The 11,021-nt window shown below is 32.9% G+C and overlaps 1 protein-coding gene across 1 annotated transcript; it reads right to left on the reverse strand.

Annotated features, from left to right (window-relative positions):
* Positions 1 to 1,473: 1,473 nt before the first annotated feature.
* Positions 1,474 to 11,006, reverse strand: LOC144854850 (uncharacterized). Its single transcript, XM_078712847.1, has 19 exons — positions 10,870 to 11,006; positions 9,946 to 9,987; positions 9,537 to 9,738; positions 9,137 to 9,257; positions 8,761 to 8,924; positions 8,421 to 8,550; positions 7,994 to 8,142; positions 7,369 to 7,501; positions 6,702 to 6,891; positions 5,765 to 5,910; positions 5,334 to 5,543; positions 5,012 to 5,229; positions 4,614 to 4,845; positions 4,166 to 4,439; positions 3,782 to 4,044; positions 3,447 to 3,678; positions 3,217 to 3,320; positions 2,792 to 2,968; positions 1,474 to 2,527 (listed from the first exon to the last, which is right to left on the reverse strand). The coding sequence occupies exons 3-19, from the start codon at positions 9,719 to 9,721 to the stop codon at positions 2,042 to 2,044; spliced, it is 3,414 nt and encodes a 1,137-aa protein (XP_078568973.1). The 5' UTR covers positions 9,722 to 9,738; positions 9,946 to 9,987; positions 10,870 to 11,006; the 3' UTR covers positions 1,474 to 2,041.
* Positions 11,007 to 11,021: the final 15 nt, after the last annotated feature.

Here is an 11,021-nt window from a genome sequence, read left to right on the forward strand (position 1 = left end):
TTTATATTATTATAAAAAAAAACACTATTTTAATGTACAGTTTTATTAAATTAGATTCTAATTTTATTTATTTCAGGCGGTGTTGGGTTTTTTGCTGCTATGTTTCTTTAGGAGCATGTGCTTCGGGTTTCGGATCTTCGGACTTTGGTTCTTCCGTTTTCGGATCTTCGGGTAATAAGCTGAATGCACATCTATCACTTGCGCTCTTTTTTTTTTAAAGGATTACCCAAGGAAACATAATACTCAGGTCGATGAACTTGGACCTCTTCCGGTAAGTTAAAATATTGTACATTTTTTGTATAATCTGAAGAAAAAAACTGTAGAATGTATAATTGCTTTAAAATAGATTTGATTTCATTTTATGAAATATCAAACATGAAAACACCAATTCATTTATTTAACGTGTAAGATACGCACATAATAGCCTACACTATAGACTTAAATGTTTTGGTTAAACTTGCAAAAGAGTTTTGTAAACAGTGAACTGCCCAATTAACTGATCACGTCACAGCGAAATTCTACTTTAGAAATAACGTTAACAAAGGAATGCGGACATTTGAAAGTGCTATTCAGTGGGCTTATCGCTATAATACGTCACGTTACGTTACAGCCTCGTCGCCGAGAGGTCCATTTACTTCTCCGCCTGGGCTGGCCTGAAAATAGACCTTACAAGATATCTCTGCATTCATTTCATCTTATATTAGTGTAATTCCTTATTTTTGCTAGATCCGTTTTGAGTTTCAAGCTAGAGAGTTTTTTGAGGAATTTCATGGTATAGTTGAAACTTGATTAAAAAAATAACCTTACTGTATCTCCGTTGTTTTTCACAAACATTGAACGTTTTCAAAAGCTATTAATAGCAATTCAATAGTTAAAAATAATTTTAAAAAACAATTTAGTCTGGTTAGTAATTTTCCTTATCCAAAATACGTACGTAAAATTCAACCATAAAGCCCATTTGATTGCTATAGGCCTAATATTATAATTATTATTACTGATGAAGGGCTATAAGTGTTGCTCGAAAGCTCTGCTAATTTTTCTGGCTATTTTACTTTATCGTTTTGATTTAGCTTTTTCCCTATTTTATTTTAGATCCAGCCACTGATATCCACAACATTCATTTTCCAGTAATTTGCCTTTTGATTTATAATTATTATTATCTATATATAAATTTACGTAAGTGAAAAATTCGGTAAATCACGCGTTACTTGTAATTTAATTAATCACATTAACAAACACTATACTTCACACACTTTCAATTTATTGAATTTTTATTTCCTGAATTCATACTAACCATAATCCATAAACTAAATAATTAAAGAAAATACAACATGCAGCATGTATAATAAACTACTTCACATAAATTAAATTACTATATATAAAAAAATATTTGTTAATACCTTTGTGTTATTCTTATAATTTAAAAAAAAACTGTTTTAATGTACAATTGTCATTAAATTATATTCGATTTGTTATAAGTTTGTTTCAATTCGCATAAGTGAAGCGGTAATTAATTTATTTTATTTCTAATTAAAGAAAATATAACAAAACAGCTTCTATAAAAATCATACTAATAAATCTTGAGATAAAGGTAAGCATATTAGAACAGATGGGGAAAAATGAAACTTATATATATATACTTTTTCTCATTCTCACAGATTTCCTCATCTTTATCGTTTCAAATTAATTAATTAAATTTCAGTATATTACCGGGCGGTTTAGAATTAATGTTCTTTGCCTGATTTGTTTATATAACAAAGAATAAAAATGTAATATGTTCAAAGACCTAATATACAATACACTGATTTAAATGTTATTTAAAAAAAAATAGAATTGCACTGATCATAACGAATTATCAAGCGTTACTATACTTAGAACAACTACAAACAATAGAATTCTAACATTTAACAGTGGTCTACGATGGGATTGTCAATGCAATTGGACGTTTCGAAACATTTCGAATAGAACTATTCATTATTTGAGGGAATTAGAAAACATTACAGCACAGCAAACACATGACTTGGATGTTATTTTTAAACAGTTATAAAACGCAACAAGTCTTCGATTTTTTCTGATTTTGCTTATTCGGTTCAGGCGCTGTTGGAGGTTTTTGCTGCTGTGTTTCTTTAGGAGCCTCTGGTTTTGGATCTTCAGACTTTGGTTCTTCGGGTTTGGGATCTTCGGATTTTGGTTCTTCGGGTTTGGGATCTTCGGATTTTGGTTCTTCGGGTTTCGGTTGATCAGAAACTGGTTCAGGTGTAGATTTTTCACCAGGCTGTGCATGTTCATTAATTTTTGCAACAAGTTCGTCAAATTTTTCGTCAGCAAAACTTTCCTGACTTGACTCCTTGGTGAAGTCTATGTAGAGAAGTTGTGTAAATGTCATGCTCATTGGACCTTCTGGTGGCCACGTCATCTGCTGGAGAAGGATTGGAATGATTGGTCGACGGAGAGCATCTGATAGACTGACTTCACGACGGCAGTTGGCTGACAATGAATACTTCGGTGTAACGCAGGAAATTACAACCTATAATAAAATTAATATACAAAATATCAAACCTAATAATTAAGCTCAACTGTGCGTTGAGCGCTTTTGATAGTACGACATTCGCGTTTTAAAATAGTATTAAAATTGTACATGAATTGAAAAAAAAGTACGGTGGCACTTAATTGTGTCATTTAGAACACTAGCTAGTATTTGAATAATTAGGTAGGTTAGGTACATTATTATAATGTAGGCCTATTGTTTATTTACAATAGGTGTATGTAAATAATAGTTTAACTGACTTACCTTAGCTTTGCGAAGACCTTTGTCAATTTTACTATATAATGGATCTCCACCGCCCATTTGTTTGATATCCAACCAACACGAGTAACCAAGACTGGTCAGTCGTTGGTACAAGACCTTTATCTGATCTTGATGATCCCATTGGTATGATATGAAGACTTCTGGTTCGATTTCCGCTTGCTAAGTAAAGAACAGAACTGGTAATAAATTAAGGAAAGCTATTGGTTGATTAAGTTAGTGCCTTGATAGCGTTTTGTAAATGAACCCATTTGTATGTAGATGCATTGATTAATGTGTTGCACTACAATCAGAGAGAATTAATTGTGATTACAAGGGCTTATTATTTTAATATTACTACTAATATAATTATGTTAGTGAGCTTACGTCAAATACCCTTTATATACTCCTGTATAATTAGTGAAAATTACCTGCTCAGATTCTACCACTTTGGTTTCACCGCCTTTATCATCTTTCTTAGCTTGTTTTATTTCTTGCTCAGGTGCTTCAACAGTTGGTACCCAACTTTTGTATTCTGAAAAAAGAAAACCGTATTTATCAATCTGTGGTTTCATAATAATATTAGGTGACTACAATAAGGTTCGAATACTTCTGAAACATAAAATAAAATAGAAATAAATAAAACAAAATCTTCACTTACCGTCAGTAATTTGTTCTGGATCTGGAGCAGCATAATAACTAACTTGCGCCAATAACTCTGCAAATTTGGCATCAACCCAGAATTTATCTCCTCTGACGTAATCTTTATCCGTGAAAAATTGGATGTAAAGAAGCTGAGCAAAAAGCATGCTCATTGGTCCTTCTGGAGGCCAGGCTGTACGCTCAATAAGGATCGGTATGATTGGCTTGTTGAGCAGATTCGCCAAGTTCACCTGTAATAATGATAAACATAATAAGTTACCATATGAGTAATAATGCTATTTGTTGAAAGCGTTTTAGATATATAGCCTAGTTATTCAGTAAATTTTTGTTTACCTCTTTGTTGCAGTTTTCTGATTTCGAATACTTCTCAGTTGTCATACACAGAACAACTTTAGCAGCTCTCATTCCTTCGTTGATCTTTGCATATAAATTATCTCCACCTCCCATCTGACCAATGTCCATCCAGCAAGCAAACCCTGCCATCTCAAGATGTTCTCTTATAGCCTTTACCTCTGGTTGATGATCCCATTGGTAACTGATGAAAACTTTTGGTGGTTTCTCTGATATTTCGGGTCCTAATTTCGGAACCATTGCATCTATAAATTTCAATAAAAAGCTGAATTAAGAATACGATTGCTATACAGTAATGCTTACATTAATCGTCAAGGAGAAACAAAATTAAAATAAATGTATGTGTATTTATGTGTGCTTGATTACCTGCTTGTTCTAAAGATTCTTCCACTATCTTTACAGCCTCTGTTTGTCCCATATCTTCTAACGCTGTCAGTATTGCATATGTTGCATCGCTACTTTTATGAGTCGTGTACCATTCGGCAAGAATCGCCATAGTAGGGTCAGGTGACAACGCCCAGTTTCGAATGTCCTCTCCAGAGTAGCCGAGACGTATCGCCAAAAATCTCCAATCGTAGTCAGCTTCTGGATTTAGCAGTTTTGAAACATCACGTGACCATTTTGGTGCATTAGTAATCGTCTAAAAATATAGGAGATTTTTATTGAAAAATAAATTGGCCATAATAATAGTCATTTTAGAAGAACCACCACCATGTTGTGTTGTTCACTTTCGATCTACAGTAGAATACAAAGATAATCATCAATAATGGTAATCTCACCCAACATTACAAAGTATAAAAGTATAACATCTTACTTTATGATCTATCTCGTCAACTTTTACAACGGTTTCATCAACAACTTCTTCCAACTCTTCCAATTTCTGTCCTTGTTCTGCTACGTCTGTTTTTACCGCCGTTATTTCCCTTCCTTGTTCGTCAACTTTAACTGCAACTTCTGCAACGTTATTTTCCGTGTTTGTTACTCGTGTGTCTAAGACTTCGATGTCCTCTCGCTGTTCTACAATATCCTCATGTAAAGCTTCCAAACTATTTATGGGGAAAAAATAAGAAAACTAAACACTGATAACAATAATGAAATGGGTATGTGGGTGTCCAATGTTTCATTTTCTAAAGGTGATTCCTCCCAAACTTTCTCTGAACTTGATCTATCTCTGTTTAGGAAAATAATTTACGTCCTTCTCAATTGACTTACGTTCTTCCTTCCATAAAATCGATTAGTGAAATCACCAAGTCTCCTACCCCCATCTGTGAACTTCCCTTCATGGCCTCTATCTCCTTTCTGTATGGTGTTAAACATTCAGGAAATTTATGGCCTATTCTTTTCATCTCCATTAAAACAACTGACTGGTAGGACGTTTGTACTGTCTGAAGCTGCCCAACTAAAATCTTTAGGATTTTGATTGCCCATTCCTGGAAAGTAGTTGAAAAAGAAGGCATGTTACATTTGGTTGAAAATGGGCAAAAGGAAAATAAAAGGCACTTTTATATTTTGCATTTGCCTGTTTACGACATACCTTATTCATGGTCCCAACACAGGCAATTATCTTATCTACGTGGTACACTGCGTTTGGCTCTGAATCTAATACCCCAGTAAGACTTTCAATGTGATTTACAAATTTTTCCGGGTATTTCGCTGCAACTTCACCAAGAACCAAGAGAACTTGGTATTGAACATTCGACTCATTGATATCTTCCATTAAGGTGTCGACGTGTGGTGCAAATGTCTGAAATAGAACAAAATTATCTTTAAAAAAAAATTAATACCTTTTATATAGTTATAAATATATATTCCTCGTTATTTTATTTCATAAACTGTGTTTATTCAGATTGTTTGAATACATTTACTGATTTATTAAACTTTGTATTTTCTTGTTATGATTTGGACCAGTTATTAAAGTTTTTTTTAATTCTTCTTAAACACTTCGTACGTTTGCTTACTACTTACCTTAGTAGACGATTTCACAATACCGTCAAATAGTAAATAAAGGAATTGCTTTCTGTTTTTATCCAAGTCAGGTAATTTTTCCAAGATTGTATCCATTTTATTCATAATCTTCTCAGGACATTTAGCATACAACGGTTTTAATGACACTATGATGAAACAAAATGACCATAGTAAAAAGTATAATATTGCGTAATTGTTAAAAATTTACCCGGTACGAATTTTAAGAATAATTAAAACGCAACGCATCGACGTAGTTGCAATACAAGTAATAAGTTGACCAATCACAAGCATCAGTTTGGATGATCCATGATTAGTTAATTTGCTTGCGTTACGCTTAATGTCCTTGTGTTGCATCCAAGTGAGAACCAAGCTCTTCTCTCGTGTGTTCTAGACTAGTAATTTAGAAGTGTGTCTTTAATGCAACAACTTAATATTATTGTTTTACTACACAACTATTTGGTTTATTATAATTTGTGTGTATAATATATCTTTACATTAAATAATATCATTAATATATGTGGCACATGCAAGCGAAATCAGACATAAGTCGCATTTGTAGATTTGTAGAGACAGCTTAAAACAATAGTAATCTGAAAAATTACATTAAAAAAAAAAATGATTAAAGATGATAAACTGTATTTATTCACATTACCTTGGTGTTTTGTTCTATTTTTAGACAAATAAATGCATACATTTTGTGTGGTATGTTAGTTAAATTGAACATTTTTCAGTGGGTTTTTTTTAATGAAAATGTTGCATAATAATAGAACAATCGTTAATTAACGGAGGTGGAAGTTTCTTTGAAATACATTTAGATAATTCCGACTTATATCTGATTTCTCTTGCATGTGCAACATATTTATATTTACTCTAAACTACTACCGTAATAGATCCGGAAAAAGTACACATTTTGACCTGATTAAATCTAAACACATACTTCCTATATAGAACATTTCTTCGCAGTCAAGATAAACATCAATCAGCTCTTCTGCACACGGCACGAGTGAGTCCACCTTTTCATACATGGATGCTATAAGGCTAGATGAAAGATCCTTTAACAACTCGACGTCTGACCGTATTAGCGTCATAACCCCAGGAACCAACTCATTCATATCAATCTTACTGGCCTATGAATACAACAATAAATATAAAAAACTCTTACAAAACTACGAAGGCAATTATTTGAAAATAATTCAATTTTTAATTTGAGGAAGACTTTGCATGGTTTTGTTTAAAGCCTAGAGTCTACTGTACAAGCAAAGTTTGCTGAAACAACTCGAGTTTGGCAATAACAGTTTTCCAAAGTTGTCTAATGTTGACTAGTTGACTATCGTAGTTTGTAGACGTTGGGCCGTGTATTTTCTTGACAGTTTGCAGAGGCTTGTAAACTCAACGAATCAAGTAACAAGTCTTTGGGTGCTTTGCAGTAATATGATTTGTCAGATAGACAAAATGATAGACTCCTAGTAATTCGTTTCGACAGACAACACAAACACAGTCGCAAACACAGAGTTCGCAAAGAGTTTGGTATAGTATGCTAGTGTGGACTAGGCTTAAAACGTTGTTTGAATAATGTTCAAATAGTGTAAAAAGTAAATATTTACCTTAGGAATGATGAATTCACTTAATATTGTAGATGCAATTGACCCCCATCCCGTCAATGGCTGACCGTCTAATTCTTTCGTCAATAGGTTCTTCCATATTGATACAACATGATTTTGGTATAATTTAGGAGGACTAACAATTGAAAATAACATTAGTAAGGTCTACACACTAGTTATTGTTAGATTTGATTCCTCAGCTGTTTGTATCCGTCCAAGATTATTTACTCTCAATGCTCAGTCGGGAAGTTGAGCAGCTTTCCCGTGAATTAAATTAATGGACATTGTTAAATAGCATTACATCATTATTTTGAAAGTGGAAATGAATGTATTGTTAGTACTGTAGATCTATATTAGGGTTTAATTCAACGTTCCCATGTTAAACAGATGTACATTACTTGTTATAGTTATTATCTAAACGGTATGTTATAGTAATGCATATAACTGTATTATAAATAGTCATTGTATTCTAATTTATATGGTATTCAGTATAGCGTTATTTCTTTTTGTGTGTAAATTATTACTTGCAAATTACTTTTACTAAAAATATAATGATGACGATCACTAAGTGATAGCCGAACATTTTAAAATGGTCAAAATGTGTTTAAAACAGATGTTGGTATCTTACCAGTTAGATTCAAATGCAACTGTCAACGCATTTGTTGCAAAGTCTTCTTCAAATGGATGTTCGTCGCTTGACAACTTCTCGTCAAACTTTCTCGTCCACTCATCAACAGTCTTTACTAATTCAGGTATCAGAGTTTTAGCTTTACTGTCCTGTAGAAATGTATTACTGGTTAGATAGATCTGCACCACACCCATATAAAAATACTAACAAATATTTGTCCGTTAAACTAGCCCAGAGGTAGTTTTTAGTTACTAAATCGGTACCGTCTGGCTGCCCTAACATACATTACACGATCTATCTATCTACCGGTTATTACATTACTGTCATCACTGGTTAGGTAGTCATTGTGGCCACGTCTCTTATTAACAAATGTGTCTTTCACGGTTTAACCTATTATATAAAGAAACAAAAGAAATTATTAACTTACTTCAACTTTAAAATCCCAGTCACCTAACAATCCCTTGGCAATCATAAGATGAACAATCTCGGATTTCTTCAGACAGTTTATCAATACTTGTAGAAGGTTGATGCACACTTTCTTAGTTAACTTATCTCGTCTGTTACATACATATCAAAAAGAAAAAAGTTACGATTAATAGGCCTAGATTGTTTTGTTATTATCCCTTTGTTTCGACACTGAAGATCAACATTTGTGTTTATGACGGAAAACGATCATTTTGTGAGACACATTTTATAATCACTATACTGAGGTACGACACAATTTTTCCAAGAAGCTTATTTCTAGCATGAAGTATAGTTCTACTTACACAAATGCTTTTACCATTTTTTCTGTACAATCTTTAATTCGTTCAGACATTTCATATCTTTCTGGTTCTTCAGTGCCATACCAACTTTCATCCTTATCGGTCATTTTGATTGCTGGTGGTTCCATAAACGTTTCTATTACTTTTATGGCTTCTGTTGATCGATCCTTAATACATAAGATAAAATTAACTCGTAACGATCATAGAAAAGTTGTAGTATATAGTAGTAATTGGCCTAAATTGGAAACACTTAATATTATATTAATGATATTATGACAATTATGAGAAAGATTTCCCTTTGGGGTTATATGCATTCCTAAGATAAAGTTATTAACATATAAACATATAAACTGGAGAGAACATTCAAGTTATAATTTACTTTCCAATTGACGATGTTCCGCTCTCTGAATAGACGTTCGAGACTGCGGTAATACTCAGACATCTTCTTCTCTGCCATGGCAACTGCAAGTCCAGCTAATGCTTTAGACTGTTTACCCTTGCTGTATTCAAACAAATAAATACATGTTTAAAAAGTAATTCAAAGACAAATATTGTTTTGGTGGTTCTAATTAATCAATGTCTCATTTCATTCTATGGAAGAGTGACTAGTCTCTAGCAGTAACTTTAAATTTGAGTCTGTTCAAGATGACAATTTTGTCTGTCGAACTGTAGCCTAACTACTAAATACCACCTCTCTTATCTACTCTCATCTAACATCAAGTAAGAGGTAGGCCTATTGTTAATTACTAAAACAACTAGTAAACAAGAAATGTTGTAACCATTTTTCAGCAGCAGAAAATATGTCGTCTTCAATGACGTCAGTTAGTACCCGCATGTTCCGCTCATTTACGTCTTCGGCTTCGTCGAATTCATTCACTGCTTTTATCAGCTTCGGCATGTACTTAAAATCATCAATTGATTCTGAGATTTGTTCTACAAACGCTTCGACCTCTGCTCGATTCATGGTGATTAACTTTGTTGCTGAAAATTATTATAATATTTGATGAGAGAGACCTATTTTTAGTGTAGCATACACCAATATGATAAGATTAATAAGCCTAAAGAAATTATCAGTCGCTCCAGTCATTCACGTAGAAAATGTTTATTTAGCTTAAAATAATGAGCTTGAACGACGTGAAGTAAGTTTAACTGACCCTTAGTGAAAATCCATAAACCCACAAAACTTACCTTAAACTCAATGAACGGATTGTTTCGATGTAGTGCGTCTTCCTGTCAAGGAATAATCTTATAGTATTATTATAGGTTAGTCAGTTCCTTAAAAGATATATACTCCTGTGGATTGGAAATGACGTAGAAAAGATTTCAATAATAGTACATAAGGTTACCTTGTATATTGTTATCTGATAACCTACTGCTGTGTATCGTATTGTGTGCACCTTTTAAACCGACCTACTGTGATTTAAGTTTGTATAGTGGGCTATTTCAAACAAAAGGGATTTGTTTAAATAACATGCTTCTATGTTAGTATCTTTGTTCTCATTAAGGAGTATACATTTAGGTATATATTTGACCATCATTCCTGTTTTATTCTTAATTTTTCCTATATAAAGTATTAGTGTAATATATTAGTATTTTATGGTAAGAGAAATATGTACGTGTATACTATATTGATCAAGTTAATGTGACGTGCATGTCATTATATTAGTGTATAAAGCAGCCTTCTTGAATGTGTTTTGATCGTATAGTAATACAGTATTCCGTATCTTAGTTACTTCAATGCTTAAATTGATAATAATAAAAGCATGGATTATTATCGGTTGGGTACATTATGCTTACGTACTTTGCTCCCAATCTGTCATTTGCTTGCCAATCTATTTAAAGAAATTCCTTGCAAAACAAGCTTTATAGTAGTATTCATACATATACTCTCTATCGCAATGTAATATACAAAGGCCTATATAAATATTTTCCAAATAAGAACAGCCTAATTAATATTATGTGACTATTTGCAATTGTCATTGCAGCACGCGTGTAGTCTCAGATTCAATCTATATTGTCTACATAACAGAACAGTGTGTCCATGTTAACCGCATTCTTATACAGTATTCGTAAAATAAAGTGTATCTCACATCAAATAATTATCATAATTACCTTATACAGCTCAATATCTTGTCTTCTGTACTTGATTCAAGCACTGGTTTCTGCTAAATAGTTTAAACCATTCAGCATACTGTTGGCTTAGCCTTACAACTACTGGGTTTGTATGAATCCGTGAACCGGAATATTAACAATAACTAAATAAA

Source organism: Antedon bifida, chromosome 10, assembly GCF_963402885.1.
Source record: "Antedon bifida chromosome 10, ecAntBifi1.1, whole genome shotgun sequence".
NCBI classification, from domain to species: domain Eukaryota; kingdom Metazoa; phylum Echinodermata; class Crinoidea; order Comatulida; family Antedonidae; genus Antedon; species Antedon bifida.

Bases quoted from the DNA above. Each gene is read 5' to 3' on its own strand.
- LOC144854850 (XM_078712847.1), bottom strand. From the start codon at position 9,721: ATGAATCGAGCAGAGGTCGAAGCGTTTGTAGAACAAATCTCAGAATCA. The intron at 5,544-5,764 runs GTAAGTAGTAAG...GTTCTATTTCAG, and splicing joins TTGTGAAATCGTCTACTAAG to ACATTTGCACCACACGTCGA. The intron at 2,528-2,791 runs GTAAGTCAGTTA...ATTTTATTATAG, and splicing joins AAGGTCTTCGCAAAGCTAAG to GTTGTAATTTCCTGCGTTAC.